At 45.9% G+C, this 26,624-nt stretch overlaps 1 protein-coding gene across 4 annotated transcripts in view; it reads left to right on the top strand.

Moving 5' to 3' along the window:
• The window catches only part of LOC138845844 (uncharacterized), a 112,716-nt gene extending 96,389 nt beyond the window's left edge, over nt 1-16,327 (top strand). For 3 of the 4 annotated variants that reach the window (XM_089315143.1, XM_089315144.1, XM_089315142.1), the window contains 2 exons: nt 10,949-11,001; nt 11,302-16,327. In XM_089315143.1, the coding sequence (XP_089171269.1) occupies nt 10,949-11,001; nt 11,302-12,203 (955 nt within the window). In that variant the 3' untranslated portion in view covers nt 12,204-16,327. The remainder of the gene's footprint in view (nt 1-10,948; nt 11,002-11,301) is intronic. The other variant, XM_089315145.1, reaches the window with a different exon arrangement.
• The last annotated feature ends 10,297 nt before the right edge of the window (nt 16,328-26,624 follow it).

The raw sequence follows: 26,624 nt of genomic DNA, 5'->3' as shown, positions 1-26,624 counted from the left end.
TGGATCTCAGAACAGTCACTTACAGGCAGGAAGTTGTGGGATGGCTGTCACTCTGGGCAGTAGGCTCAGAGTTCCCAGGGGGATGACAAGGCAAGGAGTTGGAGAGGTCCCCTGCTGAGAGGTCTGGTCCAGCTGTGTGGTCAGGTCAGGCAGCAGGCTGATAAGGGGTCCAGGCGAGGCACTGGCTCCACTGGAGTTTGGTCCTGTAGTCGCTTTGTGTCGCTTAGCAAGGGGCTAGCGAGCTGGCTCTTCAGTTCCAAGTGTGAGGAGATCCGGAGGTTCACACGCACTGGGCCCTTGATCGGTTGTTGCCTTGTGCCGTTACAGATCCATCTGTAATGGGCTGCCTCTTCAGCTCTGAATGTGTGGAGATCTAGAGGTTCACAGACACCGGGACCATGATCCTTTTATCCTTGTCACTCTGAAGGGGGAGTCTCCAGGAGGAGTCCAGGTGTCACCAATCAGTTGTGCTCCCTCTCGGAGTATCCCAGGGTGCCACCAATCCATTGTTTAGGACAGTGTATCTGGAGTATTCCTTGGGTGCATCCAATCCCTGTGTGAGTAGGAAGGTAACTTGAGGTTATCATCTATAGCATACAGACTGCCCAGGGAAGTCTGTTCAGTCTGATTAGGAGCATCTTTCTGGCAAGCGCTGAGCTTGACATAAGTGATGTCATCAGCTTCTGGCTTAGCATAAGTAACTCCATTTTTATTTCTTATTTTTGCTTCTTTGTGGGAAGCAGTGAGCTATAACTCTTTTTTGGGGCTACCAGTGGATTTCTCCATGGTCCACAGCCTTTTAATCATTGGGTGGGCAGTGATCTGTGACTCATTTTTAGGAGTCCTGTGGGATTCCCCACAGTGGTAGTCCATAGCACTTCATTAGAGTCTGTTGCATTTCTGTGTGAGTGCTTGCCTCAGGGCCAGGCCATGCTAAGGGCTGTGCTGTTGTTTGCTGTGGATGTTTTGCCTGAATGGATAAGTGAGGCAGAAGGAGGTAGCAGGGCCTCTGGGAACAGCAAGCCTGGTGTTGGGGAGAGGAAGAGGAGGGGTCTCTGTTGAAGGGTGGGAGTACTCATCGGGGAAGTAGTCAGTCTGGATAGGAGCACAGGGCCATACAGGGGTGGCCTTGGGAGCTGGGCTGAAGGGGTCCACCCAGCATGCAGGGAGCCCTAGCAGGGGTCAGAAGGCAGTGAGTGCAGTAGGACGCTGGTCAGGTGTGTGTGAGTGGGGAGCAGGGCTTCACTTGTGAGCCTTGGCTCAGAATCTTCCCCCTTCAGACCTCAGACTCTTTCCCATCTCACCAGGACGGTCACTCCCCAGCCTCCACTGTGGTCCCTGCCTCCAGCCCACAGCAGGAGATTTGGGGGCCACCACCTAATAACTTGTGGGTTCTGGGTAACCAGGCTCAGTTCCTGTAGAAAGCAAGCCTCCAGGGGAGTGGAGCTGCATCTCATGTGTGGACACTCAGGGCTGCTGCCTCCTGAGTCTCTCACTGTTGTCCTGTGGGCCATTTGGCATCTTTGGCCTGGGCGTGGAGACACGGGAATGATCTGAATGTGCAGGGTTTGTGGAGAGAATGATTGGCAGAATAGACCCCAGTGTTTGGCCTTTGTCCACCTGCTGCATTACTCAGGGAAGGGCAGGTGTCGATGTTAAAGTACAGGGTGCACTTGGAGGAGCTAGGCCATGGAGGGAGCCTGCTGAGAAGGCAGGGTTGGGCGTGTAGAAGGGGCAGGGGGTGAGTGCCGGGTGTGCATTGTGTTACCAATGCCCGGCTTCCTCCCGTAGGGTTCTCCCTGAAGGGGTAACAAGAACATGGCTGCACTGCCCCTGCGCTCTGTGATTTTACATTTCCTTTTGTTGTGCTGAGAACACTGCATGAGAGATCTGTCCTCTGAGGGTTCTCTCCATTTTTAGAATTTATAATCTTATTAAAAAAAGATTTGTTTATTTTTTGAAAGTCATAGTTCCAGAAAGGGGGGAGAGACAGAGGGAGAGATCTTCCATCGGTTGCTCATTCCACAGATGGTGGCAGTGGCCTCCCTGGTCCAGGCTGAAGCCAGGAACTTCTGCCCAGTACCCTGTGTTTGTTGCAGGGGTCCAGGTACTTGGGCCATCTTCCTCTGCTTTTCCCAGACCATTTTCAGGGACCTGGATTGGAATTGGAGCAGCCAGGGCAGGAACTGGTGCCCACATGAGATGTGAGGGTTTGCAGGCTGTGGCTTTATCCACTACAGCACAACATGGGCCCATCTCTAGAACTTCTTCATCTCCCAGCCTCCTGCTTTTGCTGGACCCTGGAAGGAAGTCTTTGTTGTGTAAGACGACCGCCTCAGTTGCCTGAGTACTGGTGTTGGTTGAGTGTCCCCAGTGTGCTTTCCACGGTTGTTTTGCCAGCATGGGAGGACGGATTGCATTTGGGATTCTCTGGGAAGATTATCCAGGGTGATCTCATACCTGTGAAGGAGTGAAGTGAACGAAGGGTTAAGTCAGTCAGGCATGCAGTGAATCCTCATTTGTCCGGTGGACACCTCTAGAACATTTTTGGGGGAAAAATGACCTGATCCTTTGCAGTATTCTTTTTTTTTTATCTTTTATTTAATGAATATAAATTTCCAAAGTACGACTCATGGGTTACAATGGCTTCCCCCCCCATACCATCCCTCCCACCCACAACCCTCCCCTTTCCCACTCCCTCTCCCCTTCCATTCACATCAAGATTCATTTTCGATTATCTTAATATACAGAAGATCAGCTTAGTATACCTTAAGTAAGGATTTCAACAGTTTGCTCCCACACAGAAACATAAAGTGAAAAATAATAGATGATTTTTTTTAAATGATGATGAAATCAGATCAGACCTATTGTCATGTTTAATCCCAGTGAGAGTCAAGTTGGGAATTGATAATTTCTTTTTTTTTTTTTTTTTTTTTTTACAGAAGATCAGTTTAGTGAACATTAAGTAAAGATTTCAATCGTTTGCACCCCCATAGAAACACAAAGTGAAATATACTGTTTGAGTACTCGTTATAGCATTAAGCCTCAGTGTACAGCACATTAAGGACAGAGATCCTACATGAGGAGTAAGTGCACAGTGACTCCTGTTGTTGACTTTACAAATTGACACTCCTGTTTATGGCATCAGTAATCTCCCTATGCACCAGTCATGAGTTTCCAAGGCTATGGAAGCCCTCTGAGTTCTCCGACTCTTATCTTGTTTAGACAAGGTCATAGTCAAAGTGGAGGTTCTCTCCTCCCTTCAGAGAAAGGCACCTCCCTCTTTGAAGACCTGTTCTTTCCACTGGGATCTCAGAGAGATCTTTTTGCCAGAGTGTCTTGGCTTTCCATGCCTGAAATACTCTCATGGGCTTTTCAGCCAGATCCGAGTGCCTTTAGGGCTGATTCTGAGGCCAGAGTGCTATTTAGGACATCCGCCATTCTATGAGTCTGCTGAGTATCTCACTTCCCATGTTGGATCACTCTCCCCTTTATTTATTCTATCGGTTAGTGTTAGCAGATACTAGACTTGTTTATGTGCTCCCTTTGACTCTTAGTCCTTTCATTATGATCAATTGTGAACTGAAATTGATCACTTGGAATAGTGAGATGGCATTGGCACATGCCACCTTGATGGGATTGAATTGGAATCCCCTGGTATGTTTCCAACTCTACCAATTGGGGCAAGTCAGCCCGAGCATGCCCCAAATTATACATCTCTTCCCTCTCTTATTCCCACTCTTATGTTTAACAGGGATCACATTTCAGTTAATTTTTAACACTTAAGAATAACTGTGTGATAATTACAGAATTAAACCAGTCATATTAAGTAGAACAGACAAAAAAAAATACTATGAGGGATAATGTATTAAGTTGTCCATTAGCAGTCAGGGCTATGCTGATCAAGTCACCATTTCTCATAGTGTCCATTTCACTTCAGGAGGTTTCCTTTTTGGTGTTCAGTCAGTTGTCACCGATCAGGGAGAACATATGGTATTTGTCCCTTTGGGACTGGCTTACTTCACTCAGCATGATGTGTTCCAGATTCCTCCATTTTGTTGCAAATGACTGGATTCCGTTGTTTCTTACTGCGGTATAGTATTCTAAAGAATACATATCCCATAATTTCTTTATCCAGTCTACCATTGATGGGCATTTAGGTTGGTTCCAGGTCTTGGCTATTGTGAATTGTGCTGCAATAAACATTAGGGTGCAGACCGCTTTTTTGTTTGCCAATTTAATATCCTTTGGGTAAATTCCAAGGAGTGGGATGGCTGGGTCGAACGGTAGGGTTATCTTCAGGTTTCTGAGGAATCTCCAGACTGACTTCCATAGTGGCTTGACCAGTTTGCATTTCCACCAACAGTGGGTTAGTGTCCCTTTTCCCCCACATCCTCTCCAGCATCTGTTGTTGGTAGATTTCTGTATGTGAGCCATTCTAACCGGGGTGAGGTGAAACCTCATTGTGCTTTTCATTTGCATTTCCCTGATTGCTAGTGACCTTGAACATTTTTTCATGTGCCTGTTGGCCATTTGGATTTCCTCTTTTGAAAAATGTCTATTGAGGTCCTTGGCCCATCTCTTAATTGGGTTGTTGGTTTTGTTTTTGTGGAGTTTCTTGATCTCTTTGTAGATTCTGGTTATTAACCCTTTATCTGTTGCATAGTTTGCAAATATTTTTTCCCATTCTGTCGGTTGTCTCTTCACTCTCCTGACTGTTTCTTTTGCAGTACAGAAACTTCTCAATTTGATGCAATCCCAAATGTTAATTTTGGCTTTGACTGCCTGTGCCTCCCGGGTCTTTTCCAGAAATTCTTTGCCTGTGCCAATATCTTGAAGGGTTTCTCCAATGTTCTCTAATAACTTAATGGTGTCAGGACGTAGATTTAGGTCTTTAATCCACGTTGAGTGGATTTTTGTGTAAGGTGTAAGGTAGGGGTCTTGCTTCATGCTTCTGCACGTGGAAATCCAGTTTTCCCAGCACCATTTATTGAATAGACTGTCCTTGCTCCATGAATTAGTTTTAGATCCTTGATCAAATATAAGTTGGGTGTAGATGTTTGGATTGATTTCTGGTGTTTCAATTCTGTTCCATTGGTCTATCCATCTGTTTCTGTACCAGTACCATGCTGTTTTGATTACAACTGCCCTGCAGTATGTCCTGAAGTCTGGTATTGTGATGCCTCCGGCTTTGTTTTTGTTGTACAAGATTGCTTTAGCTATTCGAGGTCTCTTATGCCTCCATATGAATTTCAGCATCATTTTTTCTAGATCTGCGAAGAATGTCTTTGGTATCTTGAGTGGTATTGCATTGAATCTATAAATTGCTTTTGGGAGAATGGACATTTTGATGATGTTGATTCTTCCAATCCATGAGCATGGAAGATTTTTCCATTTTTTGGTATCCTCTTCTATTTCTTTCTTTAACGTTTTGTAATTTTCATCGTAGAGATCTTTAACGTCCTTGGTTAAGTTTATTCCAAGGTATTTGATTGTTTTTGTAGCTATTGTGAATGGGATTGATCTTAGCAGTTCTTTCTCAGCCATGGCATTGCTTGTGTATACAAAGGCTGTTGATTTTTGTGCATTGATTTTATATCCTGCCACTTTGCCAAACTCCTCTATGAGTTCCAATAGTCTCTTAGTAGAGTTCTTTGGATCCTCTAAGTACAGAATCATATCGTCTGCAAAGAGGGATAGTTTGACTTCTTCCTTCTTGATTTGTATTCCTTTGATTTCTTTTTCTTGTCTGATGGCTCTGGCTAAAACTTCCAGAACTATGTTAAATAGCAGTGGTGAGAGTGGGCATCCCTGCCTGGTGCCAGATTTCAGTGGAAATGCTTCCAACTTTTCCCCATTCAATAGGATGCTGGCTGTGGGTTTTTTATAAATTGCTTTGATTATATTGAGGAATGTTCCTTCTATACCCAATTTGCTTAGAGTTTTCATCATGAAAGGGTGTTGAATTTTATCAAATGCTTTCTCTGCATCAATTGAGATAACCATATGGTTTTTCTTCTGCAGTCTGTTAATGTGGTGAATCACATTGATTGATTTGCGAATGTTGAACCATCCTTGCATACCAGGGATGAATCCCACTTGGTCTGGGTGGATGATTTTCCTGATGTGTTGTTGTATTCTATTGGCCAGAATTTTATTGAGGATTTTTGCATCTATGTTCATCAGGGATATTAGTCTGTAATTTTCTTTCAGTGCTGCATCTTTCTCTGGCTTAGGGATTAAGGTGATGCTGGCTTCATAGAAAGAATTTGGGAGGATTCCCTCTTTTTCGATTGTTCTGAATAGTTTGAGAAGAAATGGGATTATTGCAGGCGTACACCTTCCGGATAGGTTAACGCCGGCGAGACCTCGGAGACACCAGACGCGTTTATCGGCTTTCCAGCTTCCACTTTAGTTTTCAGCAGACTCGCGTTACATGTCGCGAACGCCCGCCCTGTTACCGGCATTCATTCACAACTCCTTCATTCACCACTCCCGCTTACTACTCGCATTCATTCACAGCTCCTGCCTGTTACCGGCGTTCATTCATAACTCCCGCCTGTTACCGGCGTTCATTCACAACTCTGCCTGTTACCGGCGTTCATTCATTCACTCCGCATTTTACCGGCGTTCATTCATTCCTCCGTCTTTTCCCAGCGTTCATTCATTCACTCCGCCTTTTACCAGCGTTCATTCATTCACTCTGCCTTTTACCAGCGTTCATTCATTCACTCCCGCCCACCGTCCACCTATTTATATATATCATTCATAGAAAACATGTTACCAACTAAGTGTGGGAAACATGCAATAACAGGATGCTGAAAGTCAAAACAGGATCTTGCAATTAGCAATGGGCAGGGTGGAAAAAGCCCAGCACTAAACTTCTTGTGCTTGTACATGTCGGGAGGGGCACAGCTGGCCAGGCTGTCCCGTTCCCCGACAGGATTAGTTCTTCTTTAAATGTCTGGTAGAATTCAGCAGTGAATCCATCTGGTCCTGGGCTTTTCTTTGTTGGGAGGGCCTTTATTACTGTTTCAATTTCTGTTTCAGTTATGGGTCTATTTTGGTTTTCGATGTCTTCATGGTTCAATTTTGGTAGATTGCATGTGTACAGGAATCTATCCATTTCTGATAGGTTTTCCTGTTTGCTGGCATACAGGTCCTTGTAGTAATTTCTGATGATTCTTTTTATTTCTGTGGTGTCTGTTGTTACGTTTCCTTTTTCATCTCTGATTTTATTGATTTGGGTCTTTTCTCTTCTTTTTTTAGTTAGTTGGGCCAATGGGGTGTCAATTTTGTTTATTTTTTCAAAAAACCAGCTTCTCGCTTGGCTGATTTTTTGTAATGTTTTTTTGGATTCAATCCTGTTAATTTCTTCTCTGATTTTAATTATTTCTCTTCTCCTACTAGATTTGGGTTTGGTTTGCTGCAGTTTTTCTAGGTCCTTGAGGTGCGCTGAAAGCTCATTTATTTGGTACCTTTCCAATTTCTTGATATAGGCACCTATTGCTATAAATTTGCCTCTCAATACTGCTTTTGCTGTATCCCATAAGTTTTGATATGTTGTGTTGTTGTCTTCATTTACTCCAGAAAGTTTTTGATTTCTCTTTTGATTTCTTGAATGACCCAGTGTTCATTCAGGAGCATGTTGTTCAGTCTCCATGTGTTTGCATACTTTCTGGGGTTTCCTGAGTTGCTAATTTCCAGCTTCATCCCGCTGTGGTCTGAGAAGCTGCATGGTATGATTCTAATTCTTTTAAATTTGCTGAGACTTGCTTTATGGCCTAGTATGTGATCAATCCTAGAGAAGGTTCCATGCGCTGCTGAGAAGAATGTGAAGTCTGTAGATGTAGGGTTGAAAGTTCTGTAGATATCTGTTAGATCCATTTGGGCAATAGTGTCAATTAAATCTGCTGTTTCCTTGTTGATCTTCTGTCCGGATGATCTGTCTATTTCTGAGAGTGGAGTATTGAAGTCCCCCAGTACTATTGTATTGGAATCTAAATCTCCCTTTAAGTCCCTTAACATATCTTTTAAATAGACCGGTGCCCTGTAATTAGGTGCATATACATTTATAATAGTTACATCTTCCTGTTGAATTGAACCCTTAATCATTATATAGTGTCCCTCTTTGTCTCTCTTAACAGTTTTTGTATTAAAGTTTATTTTGTCTGATATTAATATGGCTACACCTGCTTTTTTTTGGTTTCTGTTGGCATGGAATATCTTTTTCCAACCTTTCACTTTCAGTCTGCATGCCTCTTTGTTAGAGAGATGTGTTTCTTGTAGGCAACAAATAGTTGGGTTGTGTTCTGTGAGCCAGTCAGCCAAACGGTGTCTTTTAACTGAAGAATTCAGACCATTAATGTTCAATGTGACTATTGATACGTAGTGACTTTGCCCTGCCATTTTCCCGGAAATATTTTCTAGTATATGCTTTGAGCTTCCCATGCTCTTTTACTGGTAGGTGTTCTTCCTTTCCCTTCTTTCATATTGATGGCCATGTTTCTGTGTTTCTGAGTGTAGCACATCTTTAAATATCTTTTGCAGGGCCGGACAAGTGGCCACAAAGTCTTTCAATTTCTGTTTGCTATGAAAGGTCTTTATTTCACCTTCATTCACAAATGAGAGCTTGGCAGGATATAATATTCTGGGCTGGCAATTTTTCTCTCTTAGCACCTGTGCTATGTCTCGCCATTCCCTCCTAGCTTGTAGGGTTTCTGATGAGAAGTCAGCTGTGAGTCTGATTGGAGATCCTCTGAGAGTAATCTGACGTTTCTCTCTTGCACATTTTAGGATCTTTTCTTTATGTTTCACTGTGGTAAGTTTAATTACCACGTGTCGTGGTGAGGATCTCTTTTGGTCATGTTTATTGGGGGTTCTATGAGCTTCCTGTACTAGGATATCTCTGTCCTTCTCCAAGCCTGGAAAGTTCTCTGCTAGTATCTCACTAAAAAGGCCTTCCAATCCTTTCTCTCTCTCCATGCCTTCAGGAACTCCTAGAACTCGAATGTTGGTTTTTTTAATAGTATCCTGTAGATTCCCAACAATATTTTTTAGGTTTCTAATTTCCTCTTCTTTTCTTTGGTTTGACTGTATGTTTTCCTGTGCTCTATCTTCTAAGTCCGATATTCTCTCTTCTGCTTCACCCATTCTGTTTTTAAGGCTTTCTAATGTGTTTGTCATTTGATCTATTGAGCTCTTCATTTCATTTTGATTTCTCTTCACTATTACACTTTCCTGTTCTACTAGTTTCTGAGTTTCATTTTGACTCTTCCTTAAAATTTCATTTTCACGAGAGAGATTTTCAATCTTGTCCATTAAGGATTTCTGTAGTTCAAGGATTTGCTTTTGAAAACTTCTAAATGTTCTTATCATAAATTTTTTGAAATCCGTATCTTGCATTTCTTCTATCTCATCATCTTCATACTCTTGGCTTGGGGTGTTTTGCTTATTTGGAGGCATCATAGTGTCATCGTTGATCTTGCTCCCTCTATTTCTGTGTTTGTTACTCGGCATAGTTAATTCTTCTTGCGTCACTGTGCGTTTTTTTTTTTCTTTCTTTTTTTTTTTTATACTGTGTCCGTGTTAAGTGGACTGCCTGCTGTTGGAGGAGCCTTGGAGGCTTGAGATGGGTGCGGCCTGAGAGCTCTGCCTGGTTCTTCCTGGTTAAGGGTGTGCAAAGGTGACACCCTCAGGTTATGCGTGGTAAATCTCTCTCTTTTTATTTATTTATTTAGTTTATTTATTCAGGGGGTAAGTAACACCGCAGGGCAGGGCTGTGCAGAATTGATGGTATTTAGCTTCCAGTCTTTGGCTCCTCTGGACTCCCACTGGGTTGCCTAGGCTACTGAATTGTAGTGACTCAGTTCCTTAACTCTCCCCCATTGATATGTAAATCCAGAGAGGAGGCCTGCTCTTTGTCTCTTGGGAATTCTTCAAGCCTTGCAGCCTTGTAACCTTTGCAAGGTTAGGGGGAAGAGAAACCCCCGAAGCTTTTTTTTTCCTTCTTTCCGGTAGTGAGTTTGCTGCACTTTCTGGCCCCCCTCTAGATTCTGACCCCCGTTTCCCCACCAATGTCTCGGGTTATTGAGCTCACCTCCCCTTCCAGCGCCGATGTGTGGACTTGGAGCCCTGAGCGTCCCAAGTCTCCCCGCTGTTGTCTGTGTGGCATGCACTCCCCTTGGAGCACTGGCGCGCAGACCCTGGGGCTTCTGTGGCTCGGTCCCGCGACTTGGCTTCCGCGCGGTGGGCGACCTTGTTCTCCCAGTAGGTCCTCCGATTCACGGCTGCTCCATCCAGAAGGGTTTCCCCTGCAATTTTTTTTTTTGGTTCTATTTTCTGCGGCTACCGTAACTCGCCACTGTCACTTCTGCTCCAGTCTCATTTCTCTGCTCCCTGAGCCTTGCTGTCTTGTTGTGGCTCCCTGCCTGGAGGGCACAGCTTTGGATCTTCTTGGTGACAGCCTGAAAGGGGCTGAGTGTTGGGGAACGGGACAGCCTGGCCAGCTGTGCCCCTCCCGACATGTACAAGCACAAGAAGTTTAGTGCTGGGCTTTTTCCACCCTGCCCGTTGCTAATTGCGAGATCCTGTTTTGACTTTAAGCATCCTGTTATTGCATGTTTCCCACACTTACTCTTGCTGAGTTGGTAACATGTTTTCCGTGAATCATATATAAATAGGTGGACGGTGGGAGGGAGTGATGAATGAACTCTGGTAACAGGCAGGAGCTGTGAATGAACGCCAGTAATAAGCGGGAGTGGTGAATGAAGGAGTTGTGAATGAATGCCGGTAACAGGGCGGGATATATAAGAGGGTTGGAGGAGGCGAAGACGGCGGGCGTTCGCGACATGTAATGCGAGTCTGCTGAAAAATAAAGTTGAAGCTGAAAAGCCGATAAACGCGTCTGGTGTCTCCGAGGTCTCACCGGCGTTAACCTATCCGGAAGGTGTATGCCTGCAACTGGTGCCGTGACTCGGATCGCTGCAACGTGGAAGGAAGGTAAGAAAAAAAAAACGTCTATAGACAGGAGTCTAGGGGAAAAAGCCTAGGAATACCGCGGTACAATGGGGAACACACAGTCCACCACGAAAATGCACCTATTGATTAGCCGCCTTTTAAAGGCAACGGGGACGCCCGTAAAGAGTGTAGCTGTGTGCAATTTTATGAGGATACTATATAAAACTTGTCCTTGGTTTGTTGAAGAAGGAGATTTATCACAGGTTCGGTGGAGACGGGTGGGATGTGAATTGCGAAATGCTGGAGTCAAGGAGGGAGTGATCTGCTTGTGTTATCTGATAGATACTGCTTTACGGTCGGAGGATGACCAGATCGGGGAACTCTTAGATGAAGGCTCTGAACTACTGGAGGAGCTCAGCGAAGACTCCCATGATAGTAGCGAAAAAGGAGATAGTATAGAGGAACCAAGGATGGAAGCAAGCGGAGGAGCCCGACCAAAAGCGAAACATTCGCAGACGCTGGGATCGCTTCCACTATACCCGGAGTTGCCCTTAATGCCCTCCGCTCCTCCTTACGAACCACCCCGTCATCCTATGCGCTGTTGCTGTTTTGCCGGCAATGCTTCCAGCGAGATGAGGCCCATAGTTTTAGAGTCTGGGCCGGAGAAACAGACTAGAAGGCAAATGCTTGAAAACGAAAGTGCTCGTAATGACGATGAAGCTGCTTTTTTTATAAATACTGGGGATTCAACTCCCCACCCACCACGGCGCCTGAAACCAAATTGGGCAGAGTTCTTTAACCCCCATCAGATCTTTCCAGTGACCGAAGACCGCCAAGGAAATCGCGGGTGGACTCCGGTCGACTTCACAGCATTAAAAGAGTTGCAAAAGGCAGTGACTCTCTACGGGCCACATGCTAACTTCACCAAAGCTATCCTAGGAACCTTAGGCACTCAGAGCCTAGTCCCTGAAGATTGGAGAAATGTCTGCAAGGCAGTCCTTTCAGGGGGAGATTATCTCTTATGGTCAGCTGCTTATAGGGAACTAGCTCGTACTCAGGTGGCGCAAAACCGAGCTGATGGGCAACCTGCCTGGAATGAGGACATGTTAAACGGAGAGGGAGCATTCCATGCAGAAGCGGTGCAAGCTCAGTGTCCCCGGGAGTTATTACAACAAATAAGAGATATAGCCTTGAGGGCCTGGAAGGTAGTGCAAAAAAAAAGGGGGAAGTTAAACACAGTTTGACTAAGATAATACAAGGACCGACCGAGCCTTATGCAGATTTTATTAACCGCCTTTATGAAGCTGCAGGCAATCTGTTTGAGTCTCCTGAAGAGGCCGCACCCTTGCTGAGACGACTGGCATATGAAAATGCTAATAAGACATGTCGCTCCGCGCTAAGGCCTTGGCAACATAAGGACATCCCTACCTTTATGAAAATTTGCAGAGATGTCATGGATGATGTTGCCTCTGGGGCTCATGCTGCTATGGCAATGGCTAAGGCCAATAGAGCAAGTGACCGCAAATGTTTCGCTTGCGGCCAACCTGGACATGTAAAAAAGGAATGTAGACAACATAAGCCCAACAAACGACAGCCAGGATTATGCCCTAAATGTGGGAAAGGTAATCATTGGGCCAGTGATTGTTATTCTAAGACTGATAGAGCAGGAAACCCCATTCCCCAAGAGTCAAAAAACGGGAGAGGGGGCCCAGCACACCGGGGCCCGAAGCAAAATTGGGTGCGCCAGCAATCAAAAAAGGGGCATCAGGAACAGTAAGCTGTTTCGAATTGTGGCCAACGGAGTCTCAAATATTAACTCCAGCTATGGGTCCTCAAATCATTGATGTAGTCCCTACTAAAAATTCTCTTCCCAATACTGGCTTCGGACTAGTGATTGGACGAGCCACTAATTTTCAGCGCGGACTCCAAATTCAGCCAGCAATAGTAACTTTCCCCACATGCAAACCTAAAGTTATCGTTCAAGCCACCTTAGGTGCAGCTATCGTAGATAATGACAGACCCCTAGCACAACTACTATGCTGGGAAAAAATTAGAGATCAGAGAGCTAAACAAGGAAGTAATTTTGCAGCACTCTCCTTATCATTGGAAAACAGACCACTTTGGCCTCTTGTCATTCAGGGAAAAACAATACAAGGCTTGTTAGATACTGGGGCTGATGTAAATATTATAGCCGCAGATGACTGGCCTCCCTCCTGGCCAACACAAGAGTCAGAGAATACACTGGTAGGGTTGGGTACTACCCATGCTCCACCTAGGAGTGCCAGCATCCTCACTTGGACTGACAATGAAGGCCATTCTGGACAGTTCCAACCATATATCTGTAAGCTGCCAGTTACCCTGTGGGGACGAGACGTCCTACAGGAACTAAGACTTACCTTGACTAATGAAAAGGGAAAACAACAAGGATCACAGGCTGCGTGGAACATCATGACGCGAATGGGATATAAAGGTGGAGGCCTGGGAGCTAGGGAACAGGGTATTACAATGCCCATTAGTCCAAAAGGAGAAAAGGACAGGCATGGACTGGGTTTCCAGGAGGGGCCACCGCACCGCAGCCAATCCCTATAACTTGGCTCTCCTCTAAGCCAGTGTGGATTTCGCAGTGGCCCCTTACAGAAGAAAAATTGGCTGCTGTAAAAACCTTAGTAGAGGAACAATTAGGGGCAGGACATCTTCAGCCATCTACTTCTCCTTGGAATACTCCTATCTTTGTGATTAAAAAGAAATCAGGTAAATATCGCCTACTTCATGATTTAAGAGCCATAAATAAACAAATGCAACCTATGGGGGCCACTCAACCCGGCCTCCCCGTTATAACCATGCTAATCCCATTCCCAAAGCACCCATAGCTTTTACTGATGGAGCAAAAGGAGGTACCGGGGTGGCTATTTTACAAGGTCAGGTGCATCATGCAGTTACTGCATCTCCCTCACCTCAACATGCAGAGCTAGCTGTAGTGGCTAAGTTATTAAATATGGTTGAGGGTCCTCTTAATATCATTTCTGATAGCTTATATGTTGTTAATGCTGTTAAGAGGCTAGGCTCCCCTTCGTTAATATCCAAAAGTTCTACAGTGTTTCCTTATTTTGAGCTTGTTCAGCACACTTTATTTAGGAGATCAGATCCCATTTTTATCACCCATATTAGAGCACATACCTCCCTGCCAGGTCCTCTCACCGTGGGAAATGCCCTTGCCGATCAACATTCCCGCTTCCTTTTAGCTTGCACTGCCATGGAACAGGCAACAGAATATCACAAACTTTGGCATGTTAATAGTAAGACCTTAAGTATGAGGTTTAATATCCCTATTCGTAAAGCTAAATCTATTGTCCAAAATTGTGAAAAATGTGTTATTCATCAGCCTGTTACTATGCCCACTGGAGCTAATCCCCGGGGCCTTTATCCATGTCACATTTGGCAAATGGATGTAACGCATATCCCTGCCTTTGGCAAGCTATCCTATGTCCATGTTATGGTGGATACTGACTCAGGAGTAGTTATGGCTACCGCCGCCGCCAAAGAGTCCACCTCCCATGTAATGCAACATATGTTACAATGTTTTGCTTCTTGGGGAATTCCTAATATAATAAAAACTGATAATGGACCTGCTTATACTTCTAAGGCTTTTGCTGAGTTTTTAGCAACTTTTCATATCTCTCATTTAAACCGGCATCCCATATAACCCTGCTGGACAAGCCGTTGTGGAACGCACTAATCTGTATCTGAAAAACTTTGTATTAAAACAAAAAGGGGGAATAGGGGCACTATCCCGTTCCCCTAAAGACATTCTCAACCTCGCCTTACTTACCATAAATTTTTTAAATAAAAAAGCTGATGGTCTCACCCCGGCAGAACGTCATGTAATCTTGGAACAGACCCCCAATAGTAATAAACCCCATGAACCGACAGAAGCTCAGCCACACGTTAGAAAAATGATTATGTGGAAAGACCCACAAGATAACAAATGGAAAGGCCCATACCCATTAATAAGAAGGGTATGAGGCGCTGTTTGTTTTCTCCCACAGGAAGAAAAAAATCCAATCTGGACTCCAGAAAGACGGACAAGAACAATAGAGTGGCAAGATGATCGTGATCCTACTCCTACTAATAATGACGCCACTGTCACCGACGATGGCCAAGCTGGATGAGTATTGGGGTCTCTTGAGAGCCCTACCTCTCCCTCTCCAGTTGTGTATTTGCCTGAGAAGGACTTCTCTATGGCTGTTCAACACAGGAGAGACTTTGGAGTCACCGTGGTCGTCGTTGCAGTAATTGCGGCGTATTCAGCTTGTTAGGCCGCTATTGGCATGGCCGTGAGCCAAACCTCCACACTGTCCATACTTGATAGCATCACAAGATCTACCGCCCAGGCACTTGATGATATACTGCTATTCAGCTGTTAATGAATGGATTTATTGCAAGATTAGGCCTGGTTGGCATACCCTGTGTTATTCGATCTACTGCAGTTTGTGTTACCACCTACCCCTACAACCACTTTTCATTTGCTGCTAATCAGTCCCGTCTTTTGGGTAGCATGTTAAATGGTAGTTGGAATCCAATTAAACAATGGGCCGCTATTATAGGGTTGGCTCTTATTGTGCTTATAACAGGATCAATTATTGTTCGGATCTTGCAAGGGCTGTTAATACGCAAATGGTGGTTAAACAAGCCAGCTAACATTCAATAACCAGTACCCCATGCAAAATGGACAGATTCAGGTGTGGCTGAATCTGCTGGAATGGTAGTCAAAGACGGGTAAGTTCTGAGAGGTCTTCAAGGCAACCTAAGACAGGGCATGAACGCTCCCTCCACACCTCATGTTCATGTGCCAATGACGGGTAAGCCCGATAGATGCTCTTGGTCACCTAAGACAGGCACAGTACCACTCCATTTTGCAAAGAAATAAGGGGGAGATGTCGGGGAACGGGACAGCCTGGCCAGCTGTGCCCCTCCCGACATGTACAAGCACAAGAAGTTTAGTGCTGGGCTTTTTCCACCCTGCCCGTTGCTAATTGCAAGATCCTGTTTTGACTTTCAGCATCCTGTTATTGCATGTTTCCCACACTTACTCTTGCTGAGTTGGTAACATGTTTTCCGTGAATCATATATAGATAGGTGGACGGTGCGCGGGAGTGATGAATGAACGCTGGTAACAGGCAGGAGCTGTGAATGAACGCCGGTAACAGGCGGGAGCTCTGAATGAACGCCAGTAATAAGCGGGAGTGGTGAATGAAGGAGTTGTGAATGAATGCTGGTAACAGGGCGGGATATATAAGAGGGTTGGAGGAGGCGAAGACAGCGGGCGTTCGCGACATGTAATGCGAGTCTGCTGAAAAATAAAGTTGAAGCTGAAAAGCCGATAAACGCGTCTGGTGTCTCCGAGGTCTCACCAGCGTTAACCTATCCGGAAGGTGTACGCCTGCAGCTGAGCTGTCTTGCATCCTGGGAGATGTCTCCGTCCAGTCTCTCTGTGCCCTGGCTGCACTGTCTGCCTGCCAGCTGGGGGCTCCCTACTGCTGATCCCTGGAGAGCCTGCCCTGCCCTCCTTCTGGCTCACTGTCCAACTTCCTCCCCTAGGATGCCTGCCCATGCCCCACGGGTACCACCTGATTCTGGGTCTCACCCCATGGTGTCATTCTCCTGTGGTACCCCATTGTGGGACAGACTCTGCAGCTTAGGTGGAGGTCCCTGAATCAGTGACCATGTCAGTATAAATGGAGATGATGTGTGTGACACTGAGTGAGTCAGCCAGGGCCTAAGAAGACCAGACAGTCCTCCTGGACCTGACCCGAGAACCTGACCTTGCATCAGCTCACCCCACATGAGGATCCAAGCAAACCACCTAGGCAAGGCAGGAAACAGGGATGCAGCCCTACAGCAACAAGGAACTGAGGCCACAGCATCCCAGATGGCCCCTTGTAACCTCAGGAGAGACCTTGAGCCTGAAGCATGCAGGCTCCTGACCTGCAGATGTGGCGAGATGATGCATCTGTGTCATAGAACCAGTTGTGCAGGGCAGGCACCACTGCAGGCACCTTCAGGATGGAGAGTCGTGCCTCACACAGTGTGGAGTGAGATGAGCAAGCATCACCTGTTCCCGCTTCTGCGGGGCACCCAGATTTTCCAGCTGTCTGCTCTTGGCGATACTGATGCCAACCAACTGGGAATATCTTTTCTTTTCTTTGTTTTTTTCCTAAGATGGCAAAAAAAAAAAAAAAAATCAAAGAGACTGTTGAGTATCCGAACTCCTTAGGAGCTGCATCAAGTACTGTGCAGCCCTTCCATTCTCTGTGTCCTGATGGTGTGGAGTCAGCCCATTTGATAGGTGAGGAAAGGGAGGCTCAGAGCCGGGCAGGGGGTGCTTGCTCCATGGCGCCTGCCCAACGAGTGGAAGGGCCAGGGCTCTAACCCAAGATGGTTAGTTCTAAAGCCAGGCTGTTACCACCAGACATGGGCACAGAAGCTCTTGTTCCCATCCCTCATTAAAGGCACATGGCAGACTGTGACAAGAGCTCCAGGGGACTTGATGATAGAAGGCTGGAGCTGAGGTGGGGGTGTTTGGGAGCTTGTGCCTCTGGGAGTCCCCTGGGAGTAACATTGCGGGGTTGGGGGGAACTGGTGCCTGGCAGCCTCTGGGAAATCAAGAACTCCAGGCCTTATTCAGAGGGAGAGGTTTTGTGTTTTAACCTGGAGCCAAGGGGAGCCACTGAGGGTCTCAGGAAACCTTTCTTTTTCCCCCTAAAAGAGGGAGATGAGATACAGAGGGAGATCTTTCATTTACTGGTTCACTCCCCAGATGGCATGAAGGGCTGGGGCTGGGCCAGGCTGAAGTGAGAAGCTGGGACATCCAAGTACTTGGGCCATTTTCTGCTGCCTACAGACACATCAGCAAGGAGCTGGATCAGAAGTGGAGCATTAGGGACTTGAATTTGTGCCCATTTGGGATGTTTGCCTGGCATGTGTTGGCTTTACCTGCCATGTCACAGCATTGGCTCCTTGATTTTTTTTTAAAGTGCGTGTGTTAGGTATTTTTTTTTTTAAGATTTATTTATTTATTTGAACGGCAGAGTTACAGAGAGGCAGAGGCAGAGAGAGAGGTCTTCCGTCCACTGGTTCAGTCCTCAGAAAGCTCCAATGGCTGGAGCTGGGCCAATTGGAAGCTAGGAACCAGGAGCTTTCTCTCTGTATCCCATGCAGGTGAGGGGCACAAGGACTTGAGCCATCTTCTGCTTTTCCAGAGAGCTTTATTGGAAGTGGAGCAGCTGGGACTTGAACTGGCGCCCATAAGGGATGGTGGCACTACAGACAGTGGTGCCAGCCATGGATTTTTTTTTTTGACAGGCAAAGTTAGACAGAGAGAGAGAGAGAGACAGAGAGAAAGGTCTTCCTTTTTCTGTTGGTTCACCCCCCAAGTGGCCCCTGTGGCTGGCATGTTGGGGCCAGCGTGCTGTGCCAATCTGAAGCCTGGAGCCAGGTGCTTCCTCCTGGTCTCCCATGTGGTGAAGGACCCAAGGACCTGGGCCATCCTCCACTGCACTCCCGGGCCACAGCAGAGAGCTGGACTGGAAGAGGAGTGACCAGGACAGAATCCGGCGCCCAGACAGGGACTAGAACCCAGGGTGCTGGCGCTGCAAGCAATGGATTAGCCTAGTGAGCCACTGTGCCGGCCTGGATTTTTTTAAAAAGCTTTGTTACAGGAGGGATTTGTGGCACAGGAGGTCAAATTGCCAGCTTGGATGCCTGTATCCCCCATGAGGGTGCTGGTTTTGGCTGCCAGTATTCCACTTCCGATTAGCTTCCCACTGATGTGTCTCTGGGGGGCACAGGCAGTGGCTCGAGTACTTGAGTCACTGCCACCGGATGGGAGCTCTGCCTCTCTTTCTGCTTTTCAAATCAAATGAAAATTGATGAAAAAAATTAAAAAATATATATATATTTTGTCCACTGAGTGGAGATTGACCATGGGGCCCCGGTTCCTAGCTATGGAGATTATGCCTCCCTAAGGGACACTGTGGTTGGCACAACAGGGAGGTGCTCCTGGCTTGGGTCATGTGGGGACCAGAGATGCTGCCCCACACCCTGCAGTGCCGAGGGTTCCCTGGACCAAGATCGATCTGGGTCCAGTGTCCACGGTGCCAAGGGGAGAGTCCCTGGTGCAGGGTACAGGAGTGGAAACCCAGAGAACACTGAAGTCCTGGAGAGAAAGGGCTGTTCAGTAAGCAAAGTCATACATCTGGACTCTGCTGTATAGAGGTAACTTGGGTTATGTGGATTCCCTGCCTTGTGCCTCAGTTTCCCTGCCTACAGTGTGGGCACAGTTGTCCCCTCTTCGAGTTATCAGGATTGCAGAAGGCGGTCCTTGTCAAACCCTGAAACCTGAGCCTCTGCACCTTCACCCTCCTAGCTGCTGTGGACACCATTACTCTGTGTCACTTGTGAGGAGAGGGAGCTGGGGTGGGATCTCCCTTCCCAGCATCCCTGGAACTTCACCCAGGTCATCTTATCCAGGTCTTTGGTTTTTAAGGCTTAGAATCGCATGATTTCAGACCTGAGCGTAACCTGAGCTTGTGGGGAATTGCAGGGTCAGGACTGGGCGTGTCCATGGTGAGATCACCCTGGACTTACCCCTTAGTTGGTTGACCCTGCAGGAAGTGAGCAGAGAGGTGGAAAGCCCTTGCTCCCCACCACGCCTCCTCCTCTTCTGTCACCTGAGTTCACTGGGCTTGTTCCTGTGGGGAAGCAAACGCCACACTGCAGGGCTGTGTCTGCATTCCTAGGGAGATACACAGGGCATCAGCCTTGTCCTCTGCCGTGCAGTCCCGTCCTGTGCAGCAGAAGCACAGAGACCCCTGCTCCGTCAGCTGTGACTCACACTAGTCCGTCCCTGCCCACTGCCCTTGTCCCTGCCTCCCGGCCACTGACAACTGCCGTTGTACTCTTATCCTCCAGGGCATCACCACTTTCCAGATTCCACGTGTGAGTGAGGTCATGTGGTGTTTCTCTTTCTGTGCATAGCTTATTTCACTTAACTCAGTGACTTCCAGATCCTCCCATGTTATCACAAATGACAAGATTTCAACCTTTTTTATAGCTGAGTAGTATTCCTATGTGTACATGTACTCCCCCCACCCTTTTTTTTCTTTTTCCATCTTTTGGTGGGTGGATGTGTAGGTTGTTTGCATTTCTTAGCTACTGGGAACAGGACTGCAGTAAACATGGGGGCACAGATCTCTCATCCACAGACTGACTTCCTTCCCCTTGGATGTACACCTGGTAGTGGGGTTGCTGAACTGGATGGTAGGTGTAGTTTCTCTTTTTTGAGCAACTTCCTTACTGCTTTACTAGATATACATTCTCACCCACAGAGTGCCAAGCGTTCCCTTCTGTACACACACATCCTCACTTGTTATCTTTCGTCCCTTTGGTATCCCATTGTGGTTTTGCTTTGCATCTCTCAGAGATAGTGATGAGCATTTCTGTCCAGTACTTCACAGTTTCTGTAGTTCCCTCCTGTGCCATGGAACAGGAGAACCACTTACCTATCTTTAAGCAATGTCTATTTCTATCTACAGCCATTTTTAAGTCTGAATTACTTGTTTGTTTTTGCTTTTGCTATTGGGTTGTGTTTTATATCGACTTTACTAACTGCTATGTCAGATTTATGGCTTGCAGATATTGTTTCCATTGCTCTACAAAAGCTATTTAATTTGGTGAAATTCCACTTGTCTGCTAGTTGGCTTGATATCCTGTGCTCTTGGGATCTGATCTAAGAAATCCTTGCCCATTGCACTGTCCTGAAGCAGTTCCCCTGTGCTTTCTTTTATTTGTTTCAAAGGCTCAGATCTTACATTTCAGTCTTTCTTCCTTTTTGATATCTTTTTTGATACCAATATTAATCACCCACAGCATTGATGAGTATGTTCTGTGCTCATTATGACCAGGTTTCCTTCTAGGTTCTTTTCATTTAATCAATTTGTTCTTCCCAACAGTGATATAGAGTTAGGTTCTGTGGTTAACCACTGTCTTGCAGTTGAGGAGCCAGAGGCAGCGTTCCACAAATGATAAGTCTGTTTGGTTTGTAGCACTCCTTAAGTCTAGTCTTTCTAGACTGCTTAGATGATCTGTCCATTGACAGGTGGGATGTTGAAGTCCCCAGCTCCTATTGCTGTAGGGTCTCTACCTCCCTTTAGATCCAATGTTGTTTGCATTACATGCTTAGGTGGTCTAGTTTTCAGGTGCATGTATGTATTTACAGTTGTTATATCCTCTTTTTGACTGATTCTTTTATCATTATGTAATGTGTGTCTGAAATGGATTTCTTCCAGGCAGTATATTTTGTGTTGGTATTTATCCATTCAGCCAGTCTGTATCCTTTAAGTGGAGAATTTAACCCATTTATATGCTAGGTTTTTTTTTTTTTATTTTTTGACAGGCAGAGTGGACAGTGAGAGAGAGAGACAGAGAGAAAGGTCTTCCTTTGCCGTTGGTTTACCCTCCAATGGCTGCCGTGGCCGGCGCACCGGGCTGATCCGATGGCAGGAGCCAGGTGCTTATCCTGGTCTCCCATGTGGGTGCAGGGCCCAAGTACTTGGGCCATCCTCCACTGCACTCCCTGGCCACAGCAGAGAGCTGGCCTGGAAGAGGGGCAACCAGGACAGAATCTGGCACCCCAACTGGGACTAGAACCCGGTGTGCCGGCACCTCAAGGCAGAGGATTAGCCTAGTGAGCCACTGCGCCAACCTATATGCTGGGTTCTTATTAACAGATACCAACTTACATCTATGTAGACACGTTTTTCTAGGGACAAGTATTTTCAGTCATCTTGAGAATGAGCTAGGAATGGAGTTGCTGAGTCCTACAGTAAATCTTCATATCTCCATTTGGATAACCACTTGATCATTACAGTGACTGCACCATTTCACACTCTCACCAGCAATGAGTGAGGTCTGTTTGTCCATATCCTTTACAACTCTTGTTCCTCCCCATTGTTTTGACTCCTGCCACTCAGGTAGGGGAAGTTGGTTCACACTGTGGCTTCCATTTGCTTTTTCCTGGGGCAGATGATGTTGAGTAACTTTTACTGTGCTTATCTTAGAAAAAATGCACTTTTGAATATTTTACTCATGGTTGGTTGAGTTGTTCATTTTCCTATTAGTTAATTGTAAGTGTTCCTTATATTTTCTGGACAGACAATCTTATCAGATACATGATTTTTTTATTTTTATTTTTTTATTTTTTGACAGGCAGAGTGGAGAGAGACAGAGAGAAAGGTCTTCCTTTTCCATTGGTTCACCCTCCAATGGCCGCCATGGCTGGTGCACTGTGGCCGGCACACAGCGCTTATCCGATGGCAGGAGCCAGGTACTTATCCTGGTCTCCCATGGGTGCAGGGCCCAAGTACTTGGGCCATCCTCCACTGCGCTCCCGGGCCACAGCAGAGAGCTGGCCTGGAAGAGGGGCAACTGGGACAGAATCCGGCACCCCGACTGGGACTAGAACCTGGTGTGCTGGCGCCGCAAGGCGGAGGATTAGCCTAGTGAGCCACGGCGCCGGCCCAGATACATGATTTTAAAATATTTTGTCTGAATCTCTGTGTTCTTTTTTCACTTTGAAAATGTGTTTCTTGAATTAAAATTGTTTGAGATTTGGAGAAATTATCATTTATCTTTTTATTATGTATCATAGTTGTGATGTACTCATAATCTGCGAGTCACTCCAAGTTAGAAAGATTTTGTAAATTGTCTTCTAAGTGATTTATATTTTTGACTCTTAACATTTATGTTTTAGATGCTTTATTTTAGCTTTCATTGTGGAATTCATGAGGTAAAAAACTAAATGAGAGGCATGGAGGATCATTTTCTGCTAGGGCCATTGGGTGTGTAGAGCATCATTTGCTGTGTTTGTAAGTCTGCCCAGGATGCTCCCTTCTCTAGGCCTGCTCAAGTCTCCTGCATAGATGCACAAGTCTGATCGGGGTGAGTAGACAGAAAGGACTTTCTCTTTGTTTACTGATGTAGCACAGGCCCCCACGTGCACAACAACCTCTAGATCACCAGGGAAATTCAGAAGACTTTCCAGGTCCAGACATCTGTCTTCCTGGTTCTGCTCTGTGAAATTGAGGCTAGCACGCTGGGTTTTGGGAAAGTCCTGGGTGCCAGAGCTCTTGCTGGTGCACATATGTCTGTTGGGACCACTTCAGTCCACCTGTAGGTAGGGAAGCTGGTCTCCAGAGGTCAAAAGTGTCCCTCAGTACATGTGTATCACTGTGTTCTACCTGTGTGCTCTCTGGGACTGAGAGGTTCTTCGTCTGTAAGCCAGAACCACACAGCAGTGGAAGATTATGAAAGTGTGGGGTGCACTTCCTGTATGGAAACAGAGCCTGTTCCAGTGGAACATGGTCACTATCCTTGGGACATCCTTGTCTCCATCTTTCCAGCCAAGACCACCCATCTCACCTGCACAATAGACCATCTGGGTCACATGGGGTCCTGGACTAGGCCCCCTCGGTCTCCAGTGCAGTGAACAAATCCCTCCACTGCTTCTTGCACCAGTGACCCATTGTTGAGCACAGGGACAGAGACTGTGATTGCTTCTGTGTGTGTGTGGCCCCTGGACCCAATCCCGTGCCCTCAGTTAAGAACTCCTTACCCATTCTCTGTGCACCCCTCATACTGGAAGCTAGGTGCTCCAAGTGTGTGCAGGGAGGTGTAGTGCATCGCATTCCCTGTCCCGGTGATGGCTGTGGTCAGGGCTGCCATTTCATTTCACAGATGAGGACACAGATGAGGCCAGCACTGCTCCAGTGGGGGTATTGCTTGAAAGTCAGGACTCTGCTCCACTGCAGTGTGAGCTCAGGTTCCAGGCCTGGCCCTGACCTTTCTTCATGACTGATATAGGCAAAGTCGTCGGGCCCCACTGCCTCCACTGTGAGATGGTCATTTGTGGACCCCCTGGGATCTATCTGGGCCTTTACCAACAGTGTGTTCCTGAGGGGGACAACAGGTGGTTTGTGCATGCTGGGAAATGCCCAATACTAATGGCTATTTCCCTGTTGTGGGAATGTCCTTCCATGAAGGATTAGGGACAAGCTCATCTGCTGGGGTTGGTGCTGACGGTTGCAGCACTGGTAATGTAGAGTGGTTTAGATTGCACAGGCCAGTGCCTCTCACCTGTGGGGAGCTCTCCTGTCTCCCATCTAAAGCCTGAAAAGATGCTATTTTAGTGTACTCTGTATAGTAAAGACTTCATGTGAGAAGTTTCTGGGGGGAGTTAAGCTGCATCTGCTGCTGCTTTAAATAATATTTTATTTATTTATTTGAGAAGTAGAGTTACAGACCTAGAGAGGGAGAGACAGGTGTTCCATGTGCTTGTTCACTCCCCAGATGGTCACAGCATCCTTACTTGGTTAATTGGAGGCCAGGGGCCAAGAGCTTCTACCAGGTCTCCTATGTAAGTGCAGAGGTCCAAGGACTTGGGCCAACTTCACTGCTTTCCCAGGCCATCAACAGGGAGCTGGATGGAAGTGGAGCAGCCAGCACACAAGCCAGTGCCCATATGGGATGCTGGTGCCACAGGTGGAAGCTTTACCTACTACTCTACAGTGCCGACCCAGTAGTTAAGCCACTTTCATCTAAGTTTGGGGTCAAGTTTTTTTAATTTTTTTATTTATTTTTTTTCATAATCATGAATTTTTTTAACTTTTATTTAATGAATATAAATTTCCAAAGTACGATTTATGCATTACAATGGCTTCCCCCACATACCGTCACTCCCACCCACTACCCTCCCCTTTCCCACTCCCTCTCCCCTTCCATTCACATCAAGATTCATTTTCAATTATCTTAATATACAGAAGATCAGCTTAGTATACATTAAGTAAGGATTTCAACAGTTTGCTCCCACACAGAAACATAAAGTGAAAAATAATAGATGATTTTTTTAAATGATGATGAAATCAGATCAGGCCTATTGTCATGTTTAATCCCAGTGAGAGTCAAGTTGGGAGTTGATAATTTCTCTCTTTTTTTTTTTTTTTTACAGAGGATCAGTTTAGTATACATTAAGTAAAGATTTCAACAGTTTGCACCCCCATAAAAACACAAAGTGAAATATATTGTTTCAGTACTCGTTATAGCATTAAATCTCAATACACAGCACATTAAGGACAGAGATCCTACATGAGGAGTAAGTGCACAGTGACTCCTGTTGTTGACTTTACCAATTGACACTCCTGTCTATGGCATCAGTAGTCTCCCTATGCTCGTCATGAGTTTCCAAGGCTATGGAAGCCCTCTGAGTTCTCCGATTCTTATCTTGTTTAGACAAGGTCATAGTCAAAGTGGAGGTTCTCTCCTCCCTTCAGAGAAAGGTACCTCCTTCTTTGAAGACCTGTTCTTTCCACTGGGATCTCACTCGCAGAGATCTTTTGCCAGAGTGTCTTGGCTTTCCATGCCTGAAATACTCTCATGGGCTTTTCAGCCAGATCTGAATGCCTTTAGGGCTGATTCTGAGGCCAGAGTGCTATTTAGGACATCTGCCATTCTATGAGTCTGCTGAGTATCTCACTTCCCATGTTGGATCACTCTCCCCTTTATTTATTCTATCGGTTAGTGTTAGCAGGTACTAGACTTGTTTATGTGCTCCCTTTGACTCTTAGTCCTTTCATTATGATCAATTGTGAACTGAAATTGATCACTTGGAATAGTGAGATGGCATTGGCACATGCCACCTTGATGGGATTGAATTGGAATCCCCTGGTATGTTTTTAACTCTACCATTTGGGGCAAGTCAGCTTGAGCATGTCCCAAATTATACATCTCTTCCCTCTCTTATTCCCACTCTTATGTTTAACAGGGATCACATTTCAGTTAATTTTTAACACTTAAGAATAACTGTGTATTAATTACAGAATTAAACCAGTCATATTAAGTAGAACAGACAAAAAAACTACTAAGAGGGATAATGTATTAAGTTGTTCATTAACAGTCAGGGCTATGGCTGATCAAGTCACCGTTTCCCATAGTGTCCATTTCACTTCAGGAGGTTTCCTTTTTGGTGTTCAGTCAGTTGTCACCGATCAGGGAGAACATATGGTATTTGTCCCTTTGGGACTGGCTTATTTCACTCAGCATGATGTGTTCCAGATTCCTCCATTTTGTTGCAAATGACTGGATTCCGTTGTTTCTTACTGCGGTATAGTATTCTAAAGAATACATATCCCATAATTTCTTTATCCAGTCTACCGTTGATGGGCATTTAGGTCGGTTCCAGGTCTTAGCTATTGTGAATTGAGCTGCAATAAACATTAGGCTGCAGACCGCTTTTTTGTTTGCCAATTTAATATCCTTTGGGTAAATTCCAAGGAGTGGGATGGCTGGGTCGAACGGTAGGGTTATCTTCAGGTTTCTGAGGAATCTCCAGACTGACTTCCATAGTGGCTTCACCAGTTTGCATTCCCACCAACAGTGGGTTAGTGTCCCTTTTTCCCCACATCCTCGCCAGCATCTGTTGTTGGTAGATTTCTGCATGTGAGCCATTCTAACCGGGGTGAGGTGAAACCTCATTTTGGTTTTGATTTGCATTTCCCTGATTGCTAATGACCTTGAACATTTTTTCATGTGCCTGTTGGCCATTTGGATTTCCT

This window comes from Oryctolagus cuniculus, chromosome 16 (genome assembly GCF_051225735.1).
Source record: "Oryctolagus cuniculus isolate XC-2025 breed Fujian yellow rabbit chromosome 16, ASM5122573v1, whole genome shotgun sequence".
NCBI lineage: Eukaryota > Metazoa > Chordata > Mammalia > Lagomorpha > Leporidae > Oryctolagus > Oryctolagus cuniculus.
The sequence above is the reverse complement of the archived record's forward strand: the minus strand, read 5'-3'. Positions and strand labels throughout refer to the sequence as shown.